This window comes from Pleurodeles waltl, chromosome 6 (genome assembly GCF_031143425.1).
Source record: "Pleurodeles waltl isolate 20211129_DDA chromosome 6, aPleWal1.hap1.20221129, whole genome shotgun sequence".
Taxonomy (NCBI): Eukaryota; Metazoa; Chordata; class Amphibia; order Caudata; family Salamandridae; genus Pleurodeles; species Pleurodeles waltl.
In genome coordinates, this window is record NC_090445.1 from 139,786,661 (window position 1) to 139,807,268 (window position 20,608).

At 42.4% G+C, this 20,608-nt stretch overlaps 1 protein-coding gene across 1 annotated transcript in view; it reads right to left on the reverse strand.

Annotated features, from left to right (window-relative positions):
* Nucleotides 1–20,608, reverse strand: part of KRT222 (keratin 222) — a 235,361-nt gene that overhangs the window by 14,278 nt on the left and 200,475 nt on the right. Inside the window, exons 8-9 of the mRNA XM_069237608.1 lie at nucleotides 15,971–16,095; nucleotides 917–1,034 (exon numbers count right to left, since the gene is read on the reverse strand). Coding sequence (XP_069093709.1) covers nucleotides 917–1,034; nucleotides 15,971–16,095 — 243 coding nt within the window. The remainder of the gene's footprint in view (nucleotides 1–916; nucleotides 1,035–15,970; nucleotides 16,096–20,608) is intronic.

The window sequence follows — 20,608 nt, forward strand, 5'->3', positions numbered from 1 at the left end:
CAGTTACAGAAGCTTCTATTACATTTGAAGTCATATTGAGTTCCTGCAGAAATTTCTGCTTAACAAAAAATACATTTTGTTACAAATCGGAACTTCAGACTAATGTTTCAGACTTTTGCACACTGTTTATTATCACCAGACACATGCTGAAAATGTCTTACGTTTCTTGCAAAAGTCATGAAATAAACGGCATGAATGCACTTCTTTTGCAACTAAGGACAAAATGAGAGTATAAAGCTACCCTACTGGAGCTGATGTTTTTGAGCAATCTTTCTAGACTAGAGTTGCCAAACTCTACTGAATTTAACACGCGTCTGCAACTCTTTCCATGAATCAGTGGAAAACGTCCAAAGTGAAAATACACCATTGATACCCCAGGTTGAAGAGAATCTCTTGGTACGTTTGCTACGTGATAGTTGATAGTGATTCCCAGGATACAATTTGCATTGAATTGAAATGAACACCAAAATAAAACTACAACATTTTTGCCCAGCCATACCAAAGAGAATAAAGAGTGAATGACTACACAGGGCCTGATTTAGATATTAGCGGATGGGTTACTCCGTCACAACGGTAACGGATATCCTGTCCACGAAATCTAAATCCCATTATTACCTTTGGGATTTAGATCTTAATGAACAGGATATCCGTCATCATTTTGACTGAGTAACTCGTCCGCCAATATCTAAATCAGACCTTAATCTGGACTTCTTCTCCTCTTAATTTTAATTTGTGCTCCTGTTCCATGTGGTCACTTCACTGGTTTTCACACACACTCGTATTGGCCCCCAAAATCACACCAGCACCCATAAGGCGCTCAGTTCAGAAAATGTCCTTCATTCACTCATGTACTCTATGTACACACTTAGGCAGAACTGGATTACACAAATAACATTTAGCTGAAATAGTGTCTTACTGTAGGTGTATGGTGCCGCAGGCTTCTCCACCTTCCTTCAAAGTCTTGTCATTAAGTATTGGAGATTTTTTCACTGTTTTACCCTCTTCTTCTTCTGACTGCTCCGCTGCGGTGCTAGCTGCAATAGACCAGAAAAGATTTGCTCCACTGAAATGCAGCAATAGGTTATGTGTGTTCTCACCCTATTGACCATTCTCACTGACTCGTTATCAACGTGCTGAGCAAAAGTTGCCAAGATTCCCCTTCCCAAATTTCATGAAGTTTTAAAAACGTTGCAATGAAAAGATACTGGAAAAAAAAGTTTTGCAGGAAACAATTCTGTAAAAAAACAAAACTTTCATTGTACACATCCCTATCCAAAGAACCATTTTCTTGACCCAAATAGTTCACAAAAGCATGCACAGGAAAGAAGCCTAAAATACTTGCTCTTGCGTGCCACTTTAAAAACATTATTTCATTTATGTAATATTCATCTAGGACTTTGCATGTTTTTTCATCACCAATCCTAGGCTTACTCACCTCAGTAGTGTAGCGTGTAAGTCAAGGGCCCTGGTGCAAGCAAAGGAAAATGCACACTGTGACTGCTGGTGGCAGAGAAAAAATGCACCAATTATCTGGGTTCAATGGGTCCCTCCAGAGCTCTGGGCCGTGGTGCTCTGCACCTGCTGCACCAATAGTAGCTTATTTGCCTGTTCACGAAGTAAACCTTTAAAGCTCAGCTCAACTCTGCTAGGAGAGTCAATTGGTTTATTTGCACACCATGGATAATGGTATCTTTCTAAGCTACATCATACTAGGTTTCTTTGACATGAGAACTTCCAGGAGAAGATCGTCTCATGTTTGTTTTTTTTAAATAGTAGAGGTTGCTACGCTCTGGTGACTTCACAGACATATAAATAAATTATGGAATAATTGTTACTCATTTTATCATCCGCACAATACTGAAAGGCAAACATAACCTGCCAGTCTCTGCAGCAGGGTCATCGAAGCATGGGGTACACTAGATTCCATTCATGGCCCTGAAGTGATTAAAAGCCAAAGCCTGCTTTAAATATCCCATGTAAGCAATGTTCAATAGGCCACATTTTATTGCAAACGCCATCTCTGCTGCACACAGTCGAGGTGAAATGTAATGGTTTATTTATTTTGTTAATGTAGTCTGCTCTCCACAAACGTTCCCTGATCCACTGTTATTTGCAACACTCACAAGATGCTTCTGTTGAGTCAATATGTTCTAGTGATTCACATAACGTTTATTTTTAATGTGGCCTGATTTGCTGATGAAATGATTCTTGTATTCACTCCTTAGTAAGACTGTAGTTGAGCCAGAAGACGTTCTACTAATTTTGTTGCTCATTTGGGATTTAGAGTATTTTCAGATTGTTACCCACTTATTATAACTCTGCATTTGAGTGCCTACTTGGCAATGACTCTTTAATGCTTACCTTTGGACTCAGTAATAAATCACTTTAACTTTTTATTGATCCAGAGACACAGTTTATTGAGTGTGTCCATTAATCAATCTTATTTAATGAATTGCACTTCTTTTTTGTGATGTTCTGGAAAGTGCCTATCTGTGAGGACACATTGCCTCATGAAATTAAGGTTTAACATTGTGTCCGATCCAGTGAAATGTGGGAAATCTGGTTGAGGTAAATCTTGGGGTGTCCCAGTTTTGAGGTGTCCTTTTTTCCGCACTGGTATGACAAACTGCTAAGTACAAAGTTTGAGGGCAACTGACTTCCTGGCACAGAAGAACCACTTCAGATAATGAGCGAGCACTGGTTTAATTCAGAGGTACCAACACTTGTGGTACTAGCAGTTCATTTACCCCCCTGCCCTTGCCCAGACTGCACTACGGGGAGTGCCAGTTTGTAAACTCCTAAAATTTCAACTGTGACACTGAGGCCTTGTACTTGATTTTGCAAAGTCAGCCTTTTCTAGTGCTGAAGGCGGAACTACAGCGGATGATACCCTCGTGTTCTACTTGCACAGCCGGCATCCTCAAGGGGCCTGGACCTCTCGCATTCCCACTGCAATCATTGTTTCTCCAGGGATCAGAATATAAGACCAACCAACAAGATCTGAGGTTGAGCCACACTGACCGGCATAGATGCCCACAGCCATGACTCTAAACCAGAGAGAGTCTGATACTGAACAAGTATTAATAATCTGTTGACATCTAGAAGATTTCAGCATGCTGTGGTTAAGACTGAGCCTCCGTCATGGGAAAAGCGCTGCTTATTTTCCCTCATTGAGCACAGCAGTACTACTTGGACTTCCATTTTTGTTCTGCGTCGCTTTACTCTGTTGCTGATCCCGCACTCTTCCAAGATCTAGACATACATGTCTAACGCAATTTGCAACTGAATGGTCTTTTGTCCTGATAACTAAGGGATTTAGGGCCATTTTTCCCATAGACAGAGAATGGGGAAAAACCTTTGCTACATCTGGCCCTTAATTTTGTCAACAAGTTATTCAGGTGAGTATTTTGTTCTCTCTTTATATTACTCCCTTACACAAACGTTTGTAAGGGGGTTAATTTTCTGAATTAGAATTAACTATGTAATTGTGATTAACCAGTGGTTTTCTTAATAAAAAATGACTGTTTTATAATAATTCTTGCTAGACAATTCTTCATTTTTTCTAATGTTGGGTAAAAATGCCAAAGTGCATCATGCACCTTGGTCCACCATCCTTTGGTGGTGAGACCCCGAGTTTCAACTTTCAACAAGGTGAATGAGAGGGATGTTTTGGGGACCCTGCTGCACCAAACCAACTTGAACTGCAGCAACTGATCTAGGGCGAGTCCACTCACGTCATGCTAAGCTTTTATTTAGTCTTTCCTGTGGCAAGCCCTGTGCTTGCAAAGCTTAAATCTTCAAGAGACTACTGTCCCTCTCACTCACCAGTTCTTGAGCACATACACTACAGACTGTGCCCTGGGAGTATCCCAGGTGAAACACTGCAATGTATAAGTCAAATGCCTGTGAAACACGGAGGATCAAATTATAAATACAGCTTTTTAACTTGACTAGTTTTCTCATCTTTGTAAGTGTGATCATTTCTTTCTGCCTCTGTTCTCCTACCAACTATACCAAATATTTGACATTTATTTAAAAACCGCTGTATATAGCTCTGTTCAGCCAGAGGTATTCACAAATAGAGTGACAGTGTCAACCCCTAACATGGCAGTGCTTATGCATTACCACTACCTCATTTACATCAGCACCTATGTAAATAGAAAAACCTTTCAACTATCCACACGCAGTCCATCCCTCTGATCTTCTCGGTGCTTACAATCATTTGATGTCCGTGTTGTGTCCTCAAACTCTTTCTCTGGTCCTTCACACTCTGCCTTTGCCATCTGCTCCATCATAACCTATTGAAATTGAGTCTCCAACACAGTTTCAAAATAGTCAGACACATCTCAGTGATGCAACAAAAGGTGGCTTGTGTTGTGTGCCAAAGTTCTAGCATCCGAGACAGAGATGAGTTACTAGGAGGATGACATACAGGGTTATTAGAAAAGAGCCTGACTGTTTGCTAGGAGAAAGGCAGAGTTGTCTATTCTGTTAGGAGGGAGACATTTAATTGCCAGGCGCTGGGTGTTGGAAAGAGGAGGGCTGTTATTAGTAGGACGGATGGTCAGAAGGAAGACAGATGATCGCTAGGAGATGGGATGAGATGGCTTTTAGAAAAGAGAAAGATGTGTTGTTAAGAGTGAGACAGGCGTGAGAGAATTGGGTTGTTAGAAAGGAGACAGAGATAGGTTGTTAGAAAAGAGAGATGAGCTGTTAGGTGTGATAACATCTGGTTGGGAGAAGGGAGTCAGGGATTGCTAGGACTGAGACAAATTGCTTTGTGTGAGAAAGCATTGGTAAAAGACAAAACATCCTTCCCGTGGGCATTGATGTCATGAATCAAAGGGCAATCTCCCGAGCACCCCAGAATAAGCTTTTATCAGAGTTACGAATATGGCCATTTGAATTCCATGGGATGCGTGATCAAGCAATAGTTACAACTCTAAACCTGGCACAATGTTCAATAGTGATAATGCTCTTTTTGTGTTATATACCATAGGATGGCCAGAGCACCAACAGGAGTGAAGAAATACTATGTAGGTTCCTCAAGGGGACTAAGCACTTTAGCCATATCTAGTGTGGCCTAATATTGATTACTACTACGACGCACAGAATAATTGTGCATGTGCTATTACATGCAAAGTTACTGCTGGTAATATTGTGGAATACATTCTGGGAATGAATAGAGAAATTTCCCCTCGCAAAAGGCTGGAATTACAGATTGCAATAACACTGATTTAGTTATTCCCAATGTGATAGACGGCCTAGACAGAATTACTTTTCAACTCTCAGTAATTTTGCATCCCAGAATTATTGGTATCCAGGTTATCAGTAATTCAAGATGCAAAATTACCACTCTGCAATCAGTAGTTATAATGATAGCCTTGGTCTATGAGAGAACCGTTGATAATTATGCCCCCTCATTGCAACAGTGTATGAAAATGCCTGATGCGGTTAGTTTATAGACTCTGAACACTTGGACACAGGCAATGAGGCTCCAGTGCAGGAGCTCTGATCCAAAAAAACGTATAGAATTGGTGAAAAATCTTAAATGGCACATTTAACTCAACTAGAAGTCGCTAGTATATGGTACCGAGGGCCTGTCAGATAAATGTCACTAGTGGACTGTGGCACCTATTTTGCCACCACTGCAATGACAATGCAAAACATGTCCCCAGGTCTCAATCAATCCCTTCAGCCTGAGTCTGCAACCCTTACATTGTAATATTTGTAAGTCACCCCTAAGTTAGGCTGTGAATGCCCGTAGGGTAGAGTGCATAGAATTAAAAAAATAAGACGTATGTTGACAGGTCCTGGCAGAGAATAATCTTGAAAGTCCTTTTACACGTCGGTAAGGCTAGCTTCTCCCATTGAAAAACACTGGGATACATATAACACCATATAATGCTTACATCATTTTGGATCTAGCTATAACGTTGATTCAAGGACGCAAATCAATAGTAATTTAAAATCCAATCTAATGGTCAAGTCAGAATTCAAATTACTAATTTAGAAATGCCAATTTTAGAAAGCTGGCATTTTCCTGCGTGAGCCAAATGTGGATTTCTATCAGTGTTCAGTGCCTCCCTGCCGCAAGCAGATGTAACTCACATATGTAACTCACACCTAAGCCAGCACCTTCATTGTCCTTATAGCTAACTGGGCACCCATTCCGGTGGTATAGAAGCTGCCTCCACAACTGGTTCAGAGTGACCACAAGGGAAGGTTTGCCCGTTATATTAGCCACACTTCTGGCCAGGCTTAGGGGACTCTGCACATTAGAAGAAAGGTTCTGCAACATTGCTTTTAGGTAGATAAGGGCACTGTGGGATAGCAGACAGTAAAACACACAAACAACAAAAGTGGATAGGGGCACCCCTGGAAACCTTTAGCGTATTGGTTAGGCAGTGCCAGGAGTTTCCACAGACCGGAACTTACAAGTAAATTAGATAAATGTGTCAATGAGATGTAGGCCAATGTTACCATATTTTAAGGATAGAGTACTAACACCTTGCTATTGGTTAGCAGTGGTAAAGTTCACAGAGTCGTAATGCCCACAAAAATGAGTTCAGCAGAGCAAGGGAGTGAATGCTTACATCAGACCAGTATCCCAAAAGGTTTAGTGACATCCACAAAAATGCACATCAGTCCTGAGTAGATTCTGTGAATATCTCAGTGAAGACACCAGTGGCTGGATAAAAGGTACTGAGATTACAATTTGTGATAAGCTGTATACTTTGATTGTCAAAGAGCACATCTTCAGTTACTGTTCTTCAGAGTTGTTACAACAGCATCTAGGGGATTCCCAGTTGTCCAACTCCAGAGAGCTGTGTAACACAGCAAAGTGGTTGCACACGTGTATCAAAAAAGTCTGTGGGAGGTGACAATAACGAAGGGGGCCAGGCTCCCCAACAGGGACAAGACGGGTGCAACAAAGATAAAAGGAAGTAATTTTCTTAAGGGCACAAACCAAAAAAATCTGTCCAAGAAGGGAAGTTATGTGCCTTGTCAAAGCTATGTGGGGAGTGTACAAAGGGAAGAAACCTTTTGGCTCTGTGAAGGCTGGGGTGTGGACTGTCGTCCGCTAGGATACCCAAAAAGAAATATATGTTCCAAAAAGCCCCTGTCTGGTGGGCAGTCACAAGAGACTGCAAGTGTAGGAATTGGGATGGAGGTTTTCCCATGAGAAACCAGGGGTTACACTGAATCAGTTTAGTCTGTGTGGGTGGATTGGATGTTGAAGCTTTGTCTGCCTTACCTCCAAGCATGATTAAGTACAAGCAATGGGCTAACATCAAAAGGCCCAAAGTACAAGCTGTGACGGATACAGGAGCCAACATGACCACTGTCGTGGATAGGCTGTTTTATCTAGATCAAATTATCCCAGATGCCCTCCACAAAGTGGTCAGTGCTGACAATGAAGTGAAATTCCATCCAATGGCAATGGTCATCTGTGAGTGGGGAGGGGTTACTGGCCGAAGAAGGTAGCTGTGAGTCCTGACATCCCAGTGGAGTGTCAGTTGGTAAATGACCTAAATAACATTGCTGCTTGGTCTGAGGTGGACAGTAAGACCCACAAAGAAACCCTGGGTCTCCCTGAATGGTAGTGTGAGGCAAAGAGGGCCCAGCCAGCAGTTCATAGGAATGAGGACAGCAGGGAGTCCGGAACAATGACTTAGGCCCCCCACCAATCCAGAGTAGAAAAAAAGGCTTTGGAAACTAACCTCAAAAGTTCCCATGGCCCAGAAAGAATCTGCCCCCCTGCCCCCGAGAGGCAGATCTGGGACATAAAGTGAAGGAAACCCCGCTGAGAAATATGCAACCACTTGCTGAACTGCCAGGGGCAGATGAACCCTCCAGCGAAGAATTGAGCTAGGGGCAGAAAACATGCCATACTCTTGAAGGCCTTCAGTGCCAGGCTGCAGCCCAAGCACAAGTGAATAGCAGTGGAACCCACAGGATGTACTGGGAGGGCAGTGTCCGGTACAGTGAGGCTAGGGACCCAAAACCTGGGGCATCTAGGAGATTGGTAGTCCCCAACAGTATAAAGTATTCCTTCTGAATTTAGCTCATGGCATTTTTTTAGTGGGACATTTGGGGAAGACCAAGCCCTGGGACAGGTTGGTCAACCACTTTTACTGGCCCCAGATGTCTGAGAAGGTGAAGGAGTACTGTCAGTCTTGCACCAGGCAGTGGGCAACCCAAGGCTCCCTTAATTTTACTGCATGAGGTTGGGACACCTTTTGAGAGGATGGATATTAACATTGGTGGTCCCCTGGACTATTCAACTGCTTAAGGACAGAGGTTCATTTTAGAGGTTGTGGTCTTGTAACAAACTATCCTAAAGCAATACCTCTGATTACAGTGACTGTGCCATCAGTTGCCAGGACCTCGCTTGGTATCTTTACCAGAGTAGGGTTCCCCAAACAGGTAATGCCCGACAGTGGCACAAAGGTCACGTCTGCTTACCTGGAGGCTAATTGGGATGTATGTGGGATGACATACAAATCCATCCTCGTTACCAACCCCAAACAATGGTCTTGTGGAGAGATTCAACAAGATGTTAAAAGGTATATTTATGGGGTTGGAAGAGAAACACTGTAGGACAAGGGATGCCCTACTCCCATGCCTTTTATTTCCCTACAGGGAGGTACCACATAAGGGCTGGACTTGCTCACCACCTGTACCGAGAACAGAACAGTGGATTCCAAGGGCTAGTTGGCTAGCCTCCTGTTCAACTCCAGGACAAAAAGAACACAAAAGCTGCCCAAATGCCAAATAACTGCTGAGTCCAGCTGACCAGTTTCAATTGGATTTGCCCTGAACACTACTGGTGGCTTCTGGCACAATGTGTCCTACCCTCAAGTGGTACCCAAAAGGTCCTGGATGCTGGGCTAGTGTTATAATGTAGCCCTCTTTCCTCCAAAAATTCAAAACTGAAACTTTTTTGCAGAACCTTTGCCAAAACAACCAGAGGCTATCACCAGACCGCTGCCTAGCAGCAGCCACCAACATCAAACTGCCAGTCGGACTTAACAAGCTGGTTTGCCCCGCTGAGAGGATCCTGACTTCCAGAAATGCTTTTGAGACTGAATGTAGAGGACTTCATTGGGACCAATGCTGACCACCACCCGAAGACAATGCCTTCCTAGGCTCCAACTTCGGAGTTTGCCCACTCTGCGTTTTCCCACCTTCGATGTTGAGAGTCTCAAACGTCCCACCAGGAGTTAAATCTCCCACTGAGGTCCTGAGCTTAGGCCAGCCGCCATTGATGATTTACTCATCGGATCATGCCTGCACCCTGATGCGCCGATGACCTCGTCATTGAGGACATTTCTCCAGAAAACTACTAAGTCAGAAGGTAAACTTTTCACAAGGATGAGCCTAATCCCTGTATCCAACCTGCGCCCCCATTCTAATCGGATTTAACTTTTGACTTTGATGTATAGAGCGTCCACATACAAGTGGTTGGCATTTTGTGCTTTTTTTGAGCTAGAAACACCTAAAATGTAAAAAAATCATATCTCTTGTTCCCTACATCAGATTGTTGTCATTTTGGTGTCTATTTGTTCATTAAACTTTACTCTATGTTTATAAATTGGAGTGGGATTTTTCTTGTGTGGTATTCTATACGTTTTAACTGTTTTGTACAGATAACTGCTGTGACAGCTACCCCGGGTTGAGCTCAAAGCCAATAACTCTCACCTTTAATATGCAAGTACACATATTTTAGCTTTGCTAATGATTATTAAGTTTTGCATACTATATTGCCAAGTGCAGTGTGAAATGGCCTTCAATGTCTGTGCATGCATGTGCAGCCATGTTCTAATGGTTTTTATTGTAGTATACTTTTGAGATGGCCACTATGTGTCACTACACACCAGTAGCCATCTTGCAACTTTGACCAAATTGCCATATTAGTAGTCTTGACCACTGCTAGTAACCTGAAGACACTGCCTGTGCGGTTCTACTCAGTGGGCCTGTGTTAGGGCTGCGGTCCAGCTGGCATTCTAATTCAGTGTTGGTGCATTGAGCTGGGTCATTGTAGCAGACTGTCAGAAATCCAACCCCTGTGTCTCTGGGGACAACCCCCCAAATGTAGTATTATTATGGGGCCCCAGATTTGCCTTGACTTTAAAGCAGTTTTTAATAAGACCAATTACAAATCCACTGAAACATCTGTTGTAATATTGGTTACCTCCTTCAATACTAGGAATCCCCTGACTGTCGTAGGTTTGTGAAGCTTTGCTCTTAAAAGGGTTTTCCCCATCTGTGGTTTCTATATTTTTGTTCTTGTGCTTATTGAATCTGTTCCTTAGAGGGCATTTTCATATATACACATGCAGCCATACCTGCGCCTTATCAAGCATATGTCGACCTGAAGATCTCTTTGACCTACCATGAGCACCAAAACTGTTGTGGTGGTTTGCTACCATACATACAGAAACATCTGACTGGTTCCCCTGTGTAATGATGGTGCTACCTGGCCTCTACTGGCCGGGTACACACAATATCCAACTCCACCAAACCCTACCACTTGGTGATGCAGTGCGTATATTGACTTACACATTCTCCATATATAAGCGACTCATGCAGCATATATTACACAATCTTACAGTCAAGAGCAGTTCCCGGAGGACCTGCACAAAAGACACATGTTGCCATACAGGCAGTCGATCCACAGACTGTAAATGCCATCATAAGCAAGATGCCTGTGAAATGCAACCGAACTGCCTTATGAATTTCTTTTAATACCAACCAGTTGGAAGCAGTCTATCCTCATATAACACTCTGAGATAAAAATAGAGAATCCAGAATATGTATCTTTCCCATGGGATGGTGCCACCTATAGAGGTGTGCAACAACTGGGGAAGTATATTTGCATGTATTTACTCTACCATGCATGGCATACCCTCATTAGTGGGGTTTCCAAATTTATTAAAACAAGTAAAAAATTAGCACATAGCTGTACCGGCTAGAGATCTGGGGATGAAGTTGTTAAGTCATTTTTGGACGGTTCCTAAATCATTCAAAGTAACGTTCAAGGAGAAGCATCAGCTCTGGTAATTCATCAGAGGCTAGTAGCGGTTCTGTTAAATGATGTGAATGGGAACTACAAAAAATTATTTCTGAAACCTACACATCTGTGGGCCGTGATACCGTAGGGTCATGAGCGGTCAAACCGCACCTCAAAATCAAAGGTGAGATTTATGATTTCGGTAATGAAAAAACTACACCTAAAAAAACGAAACAACGAGAGAAAGAGAAAACATAAGCTGTATATCCTTCAACTCAGGAAGCAGATTCAATCTTCAATCTTCAGACAGCAGGGTGGTCACGTCACACAACCAGGACCTGCAGATGCTGCTGGGGCACTAAGTTGACTTTGATGCCTTAGAATACTTCAGGATAACTGAAAGAAGGAAATGCTTCCTAAGGAGTGACTACAGAATGTGATCAGTGCTGGACTTTGCCCTTTCTGAAAGGTCATCCGCAGACTTCTTGCCTTTACCCTTCTGTTTTCTGAACAGGTTTTTGTTTGCTTTTAAGACTCTAGCAATTGACTATTGCTAAGCAGTGCTAAACGCTTGTGCTCTCTCCTAAATACATTGTAGAATCAGCTTACACTTAATTGACCTATTTAATTTACTGGTAAGTCTCTAATAAAGTGGTACAACATGTATCCAGGCCTTGTAAATTAAATGGTATTAGTGGGCTGGCAGCACTGATTGTGCCACCCACTTAAGCAGCCCTTACATGTCTCAGGCCTGTCATGGTAGCATGTGAGTGCTGTTTTAAACTTGTTTTTTGGCCTGATAAATAAACCTTTTGCCAGGCCCAAACCTTCTTTTTTATTACACATAAGATACCCCTAGTTTAGTCCTTGTACAGCCCAGAGCGATGTGTTTAAAATGTACTTTTAGGTTTTACATATTCTGGTAGTGAACAGCTCCTAAACTCATTTTTTACTAATGCTAGGCCTACCTTTCATAGGATAAGGTTGGAGGTACCTTATTATGTGTAATAAGCTGTAACCTCCAATTGGGAGCAGGTAGACCGATCAAGTTTTTTGTCTAAAGAACTGTAATTAAAGGTGCTCTTTAATGGTAAAGCCTTTTTGTAATCACATTCTGAAAATGACACTTTTAAAAAGTTGCCATTTTCATGCCCTAACCATTTGGTGTCTGCAGCGTGATTCTGGGTCACATGACTAGGTGTAGCTGGCAGTTGATCTTTGTGTATTGCACCAGACAGTGAGACAAAGGGAAGATAGATGTTGGCAGGACAGGCTACTCTTGAGTTAATGAAGGGGAAGAGCTGTCACATACCATACTTGCACATGACAAAGGCTCTACCTGAGCACTCTCACAAAGGGTTTTTCACTGGTTTTTCATGGCACCACCCAAGCTGGGGCCAGGACAGGGAGGGAGGGGATGCCAAACATTTCAGTGGGATGGAAACCTCTAGAAGTTTCCTCCACTTCAAAGCAGCCATAAGGTAGAAATATTGGACCTCAGACCCCAACTCTTCAGTTCACTTTCAGGGCTTGTGGAAGGGCTCTCAGAGGATTGCCAGCTGTGTACTCCACAAGATCGCGTTGCTGCACCTGGAAGGACTGCTTTACTTCCTGGAGCCTGCTATGAGCCCTCAGAGGCCAGCTCTGCTGTTTGAGCCCTGCATCTCCATTTGAACCTAGCACTACCAGAGTGACTCCAAGGGATAATTTGCTGGTCTCCTGTTCAGAGCCACAGGGACCTAATTGGCTCCCACCATAGTCAACCCACACCTGAACCCAGCCTGAGTGAGTTCTGAACCCCCAAGTGGTGTCCCAACATACCTAGACACTTGGTTGTGTTGCTAAAGGTGCTCAGACAGCCAAAATCCAAAACCTGTAAATTTTTGGCTAAGCACTGCTTTGAGAATTGAGGAAAGACCGAGACCAACCTTCTCGTTGCCCAATGTGCACTGCCAGTCGGCCTGATTTTGCAGCTGCTCTCGATACGTTCTTCTCTGCAGCAGCAAATCCTGTTCAGTGGTCCTTCACCAAAGGGGTATTTGACCTTCACAAACTGTCTTTGTCTTTGGCTACAGCCTCCTGCCTTGCCCTGCTGGAGATTTTGGAATTCCAAAAAAAGTGACTAAGTCCAAACATAGAAATCTTCACTGTAACTTTATTCAGTGGCTCCCCGACAACGACACTCCCTCCTCAGACACTGCTTGCAGCCTTGCCCCTCTGAACCTTGACTTCTCAGATTATTTTTCTTGAAAATTCTTCTAAGCCCGAAGGTAAGCGCTAAGCAGGACTAATCGTCTTCTTGTATTTGACCTGCACTCCATCGCGGTCGGCCATATTTTTAGATTTTGAGCCGGTCTTGCACGACTAGATGTCAGCAGTTGACGCTTTGTTCTTTTAGCTGCTAGTTTGTACTAACAATTTTTAAAATTCATAACTTTGGCTCTACTAATTAGATTTTTATTGTTTTTTATGTCAAATGATTTATTAAAATTTACTCTGTTTTCTAACTTGGTGTGGTATTTTTCTTGTGTTGCATTTTCACTTTACTACTGTTTATGTGCTGTGTAGATATTTTCCACATTGCATCTATGTTAAGCCTCACTGCTTTTGTGCCAAGCTACCCAGAGTTAAGCACATGTTAATTTAATGAGCTTTTGTAGTTCATCCTGCAAAAGACTGTGGCTGTTGTTTGACCAGGGCTCACACCCCAGGCAACCAACAACCCAATTTCTCACATCAGCATGTTAAGTCACATGCGCAAGGCCTCACAGATGGTGATAGATTGCATGCCCGTGGTGCCTGTGATTGACATTTTTAAAGACTGACTGATGCCAGGAACTGCTTCTTGAACTAGAATTGGCTAACTAGACCTAACAGTTCAACCAACATGAACAACGGCCCTTGTGGGTACACTTGGGCTGCATTGGAGCCCTATGAAATTTGGGATTGGCTTATTTCAAAGACTAGTTGCTGGCAGGTACTGCTTCCTGAGCGTCGAATGGATGACAGGGCTCTGCAATATCTTATGATTCATGATGTTAGTGCATTTCACATGCAGGCTGAAAGGACAAACTGCTTGATTCTCACGCAGGAACTGGATAATGAAGGTCTCTTTACATCAAGTCATCTGACATGGATTTCGTGGGTGCTGCTGGGGCATTCCAAAACTATATTGAGTGAGTGTGTGAACAACAGTATTATTCATTTTTAAAATGTTAATTTCAATGGTAGATTATTAACAGTCAAACAATTATAGAAGTCTATGGCCAGGTAAAGTTGGAATTGTGGGATTTAATGAGGGTGAAGTATTTGATGGAAATATTTTTATTGCAATCTTGGTTACAGGTAATATATGTGATTAGCCTTGTACTGGAGAACTGATTAATTGAAACTTTTTTAGTCTTAACTGTGTTTTTGTCAGAATTCTATGAATGTCTTCCCTGAGTGTTTGGAGGAAATTAATCTGTAATGGCAGAAAGCTTTCCTATCAATTCCCAAGGTTTATGCTGATATATGTGGAAGATGAGCCCAGCAAAAGATATGCTACAAAATGTACTCAACACTGGAGGGGGTTGTAAGATCTTAGGGGCATATTTAAGAGCTGCTAGCACCACCTGAGCATCACTTTTAGTGATGCTCTGGTTGTGCTATGCCATGCGCTGTAGTTACACGGTGGCGTCAAGCCACTTTTTGTGGCTTAACACCACCTTGTCAATACAGTCCCTTCACACGCAGCACTTTGAGTGGAAGGGGCGTGCAATAGGTGTTCCTGTGGGTATGCCACAGCAACTCCCATTGCATTTTGACACTGCCTCAGATTTACAGGATTTTGTAAACCTAAGGCAGCGCCAAAATCTAATGCCACCCCAGGGATGCTGTTAGCAAGGCACAACGAGGAGGAATACTTTTATTCCTCCTCATGTTTTGCTTTTTCTATGTGTGCTGCAGAATAGAATGAGCAAAATGGCAGAAATGATTTTTTATGTGCAGGAAGGTGTGCCTTCCTGCACATCAACATTTATTTCAAAATGATGCTTTGACACTTCTGTGTGTGCTGCATTCTGCAGTACACACAGAAGTGCCAAATCGCCATTAACCATTGCTTATGTGAAGAAAGGGACATCTTCCCACATATAAACAATCAAACCCCTCAACGCAGACATCCTTGCACGATGGTGCAAAAGTTGGCGCAGGCAGCTTAATTTAGCACCAGCGCAGGGGACCAAACAGGGGCGCACTGTATTTAATTAAATACTGCACATTACTGCGTTGGGAAAATGGCGTAGCGTGGCACTGCCAATTTTGGGGCAGCGTCGCGCTCTGTCATTTTCTTTTAAATATAGGCCTTAGTTTTTATACTGTGCTTGCAAGTGGTGAGTATTATATCACAAATCTTTCTGTCTTCTATATTCTGGTGAACAGTGTTATGCAGTGTTCTTCTGATCTTAGGTCAATGTGTAGTTGGGCTCTGTGACTGTAATATTTAAAGACGTGGCTGCGTGTTAGCACTTAGAATTATTATTTAGTCTGTTCCTACAGAATTCTATTGCGATGAAATGGTTATTTTTACAGAAAGGGAAATGTATATGTCACTTTGTAGTAAAGGATTCCACGAACATTTCACTAATAGAAGCAGAGGAGGATAGATTTCACATAGTCTGGGAAGAATATTTAGAGTCATATTCCTGAAGCAGATGTGGACTCTTTGACTGCATAGTGACCTCCTCTTCAATTCTGAAAACTTCATAATAGTTCAATATATATCTGCTAGTGAGAAATATTTTCTTTCATGTACACATTCTTCACCCTTCGGATGTTTCCTAATAAATTTTTTTTTATGTATGACAAAAATATTAAGACTACATCAATGGTTATTTAAAAAGTTGTCAAAGACCATACCCAGTATTTACACTTTACAAAATGTACAATACTAAATTCACCCACAAATAGTACCTATAGAATATTTTGAAGTTACGCCATTTGGAAGCCCCTTCACTTGAGATATAATTCCAGCCTTGATTTGCCTGGAGTTTATTTCTGCATTTCCATTTTCCAGATTATGGTTAATACCAAGAAACCTACACATAATAAAAAGAAACAATTCAAATGATTATAAAAGATTAAATGGAGCAATTCTAAAAGAATTCGTACTTAGAGGTACACACCACGTACATACTTATAAGAACCGTTACATTTTTAAGTTTCAAAATATTAAATCCTAAAAGGATGTCACCAACATTTATGTTGCAGATATTCCTTTGTACTTGTAGGTTTAAAATAGCTTAACATTTTTAGTCAAAAGAAAGTTAACTACTGATAAACTTATAATATTTTCAAGAGAGGAATGGACAGTGCAGTAATAGCATTTCCTTGTTGTACATCTTTTCTATTTCTAATAACTGGAAACAGAATGAGGGCAGGTTTATGTATAACAAAAGCGCTACTTAGGGCCCTCCTCTCTGATTATTGTAAAGTCAATGTGGTGCTGAATACGGAGACAGAGAAGCAGTGTACAAGTGCACGCGCTAGTATTTTCTGCCAGTGACTCAACCACAGCCAGGTCTTCCGTTTTCTAAGGAATAAGGAGGACAGTGTACCTTCAGTGACAGTGAATCTGTAAATATAGTCTAAAAAACTGTAGGGAGGTGAAGCAGAATAAGAGCAGCATGTTGTCTTGTATTAGTTTGGTTGTATTTGAACTAGTTTAATGCACCTGTTGCCTCGCTAATCTCTTTATACTAAACATGCCAGTGACCAGACATTCCACTGGAATCTGATTTAAGATTGTAAACATATGCAGTAAGCCAAAATTGGTGAAGGCTTATCTCCAGCAGCATTCAATAAATGTAGTGAGAGAATCACCACAAAATAGAGGTCAAAGTGATTGGAAAATAAAGACAGATTTACAGTACTGTCAAATAAACTGCTGTGGAATTGCCTCCCAGTGTTAAGAAATCCCTTGGTGCAGGCGGGGCTCCGTTGTCAAAAGGGCTAAGAAAGTCACAATGTGCTTTTGTGAGCTTACCTACTGTTGATTTCATGGGGACTGCTTGGGACTTCCGTGAAGATCAGAAAGATAAGGGATAGATTTCATCAGAGATCAAGCGTGTTGTTCCCATGCAACACCCATGGAACTGGAAGGCTTTAGCCTTCAGGCTGGGATCCAGAGAAGGGTCTTTTTTTGTGGGTTGAAACACACAACCATATGGAGGTGATTGAATCTGGAGAAATGCCACGATGGGGAGTGTTTTAAGTCTCAATCCATCATGGCTGCCTCCTAATGATTTTCATTGTAATCTTTCCAATCCTTCATAGTTTATTTCTCTTTTCTGGGTGTCAATGATTCTACTTCCTCACTGTAGGTTATTTAAAGTGCTATAATTCTGGTTGTTTTGTAATGGTTCTATATAATTTGTTGTCTTTTATGGCCATTATTTTTCCTTGACATATTATTCAGGCTACTCTTGTTTTAGGCCCGTGTCTTCTGCACTCTTGAGTTGTCCAGTTCCTCTCTACGTTGGGCATTGTTTTTCAAACCTTTGGATGGACTGGCTTAATTATCCACTTCTGCTGTGCTTTTGTCAACTGCAACTCCCTGTTGGAAGGTTTTTAATAGGGATGGGTGAAATATTCCGTTCCACTGGCGGATTTGTCAGAATTTTGGCAACTCGTGTTACTCTTGTAAGACGGAGTTTCGTACAAATTCTGTCTATCGCTGCATTGCGGAATTGTTTTCTCACATGCAGCTCCGGGACGGTAAATTGCCGAGCGAGATTTGGCATCCTCTAATGCGATTTCCAGTCGCTAGGAGGACATCCAGGGAATTCTTTTAACACTGGTGGTCGTGACCATTTGTGATCAGAAGGTTACCGCTTGATTAGAAAATCTCCTCAAGACGCAGCAAAATCAACTTGAGTAGCTACACCCTCTGGGGGGCAGTGTGGTGCCAGTCGCACTGATTTGTCAGTGCAGAATGGGCTCCCGGCGCTAAATCACAGCGCGAGCAGTGCAGCGTGCCTATTTCCGCCCATTGGCAGAACTCCACATCTTGCAGCGTTTTTATTCCACGAGTTCTGCCCATCCCTAGTTTTTAATGCCCTTAGCTTTTTACTCCAAATTAGCAATGGCCTTGTGTGCTATCACTGGCTGGCATATTGAATACCATATGGAGTTGCCATATCTTCAAAGCCAAAAGCTTCAATTCTGGCATATTTTCAGTGCTGTCCATGTGCCGATAATGGAATGAAAGCAGTTTTAATGCATGCAGCAGTGCATTAAGTCAGACCCCAAGGCAAGCTAGAGGGTGCAAAAAGGTTCTGTAGCTCTAGATGTTGCTTCTGAAAGACATGGCACCATAGGCACCAGGATTTTGTAAGTGCAGTTTTTGAACCAGGTCTATTTTGTGGTTTCTGGGGGTGAGACTTGTCATTACGTTTGCTCAATGTGTATGTTCACCACTGAACGATATCAATAAGAGGATTAGCCTGCAGGTTTACCAGTTCACTAATGATTTCCAGATCTATGTTTCACTTCAAGGAAGCCCTACTACAAATTTTGACTATATAACCACCAGGCCAGACCACTTTGGCCTGGTGGTTACATAGTCAAAATTTGTAGTAGGGCTTCCTTGAAATGAAACATAGATCTGGAGAGATAAAGGCCCTCTTTACAACTGTGGCGGTAGCGCTGTGGTCGGCCCAGCAGCACCACCGATTTTTCTCCACGGGACGGTGTGGTGGTGCTGGCGGTCCTAATCCACCAGAACAGTGCTGCAACCAGCATGGCCCTGGGGATTACAACTCCCCTCTCTGCCAGTGGTTTCATGGCAGTAGCACTGCCATGAAATGGCTGGCAGAGACAGGGTGCATGTGGCCCCCCTTGCCAGCCCCGTCGCAAAGTTCACTGTCTGCCTTGTCCCCCAGTGCTGGTGCACAAATTGCTGCCTGGCGCCAATGCTGGCATCCCTGCACCATGGTGCATGCATGTCTGAATTGTGGGGATGATTGTTTTTGTGCAGGAAAGAATCACAAGAGGTGTTTTCTTCTTTCTATGTGCGCTGCAGAATTGTAAATCTAGGAATGTGTCAGATTCCTGCCAGTTCCGTGGGTGTTGCATGGGAACATCCCTGGAACACCCCGTTCATGCAGTGTTATGCATGAAAAGGGTACATATTTACAAGGCCATGAAAAGCCATGGAAGGTGGCTTTCCATGGCCTTATAAATATGGGCTGGCACACTGCACCACCAGAGCGTAAAAGAAATTACCCTCCGGTGGTGCAGTGTGCTGTTAGGGCCTCATAAATCAAGCCCAGGTTTTTCCATCTAAGACACTAAGGCCCTGATTACAAATTAGGCAGAAAATAATTACTGTATAGAAATCTCCATGTATGATCAGGAATAGGCCAGTGTTCCCACACCCGGTATTCCCAGATGCTAGAACACAAGATCTATTTTAACAGCTGTAATTCCGAAAAATTAAATTGCATGAGGCTTTAACTGCAACAGCACCCAAGCCTCATCCCTCAACTTTTTTTCTGGCAAGGAGGGCTGTCTAGTAACATTACGAACCCTCAAACCGTAATTACATCAGATCAAAGTAGCTATGGCGATACCAGTCACATTTCCCATGTTTTCTCCCTTTCTCCCTTCCCCACATTATATGTTACAAAGGGTACACCAATCAAACATATTTCTCTTCATCGTACCTCAAGATCTAGTGCCGGTCCCCCCTTGTTCCTTAGAACTGCAATATGTTTATTTTAATGGAAACTACTCTGCCCAGACAAGATACGAACAGTGGTTGCCAATGTCTCAGTTCAATTTCAATATCTACTATTAATTTTTGATAATACGCCCTACATAAGCCTTGTATAGTTGGTATCACAAATACCAAGATATCTGATCTCCCCTTTTGCCCAATGGAAAGGTGTTTGGGGCCACATGTACGTATATTTGGAATTGCGATTCCCTAATTGTGATCCCATGCAAATCGCAATTAGGGAATCACAATTCCAAATGTACGAAACTCCACTGAGTTTCCTTTGCGAGTCCTGGTGGGTCGCAAATAGACCTGCCTTATTAATATTAATGAGGTAGGTCACAATTTGTGACCCCCGGAATTGTAAAAATCACAGAGATGGTGGCCTGCTGGTGTCCGCTGACCACCATGTCTGTGATTGCTTTTAAATAAAACACTCTTTTTTTTTTTAAAGGAAAACAGGCTGCGTTTAAAAAGAAAACAAATGAAACGTTTCAGTTTCATTTTTGAAGAGTAGGCAGTGGTCCGTGGGACCACTGCCTGCTCTTCAAAAACTTTTTCGCATGCATTCACAAAGGGGAAAGAGTCCCTTGGGTACCCCTTCCCCTTTGCGAATGGGTTAGCACCAATTTGAAATTGGTGCTAACTGTGATTGTTTTGCGACCGCATTCGCGTTCACAAAACAATTATACATACCATTTAAATTTGGTATTAGGAAGGGGCGCCCTGAACACGCCCCTTCCTTATACCGAATAACAAAACCCAAATTGCGATTCAGTAACAAGTTACCGAATTGAAGTTTGAGCTTTGTACGTCCCAAAAAGCAATTTTCT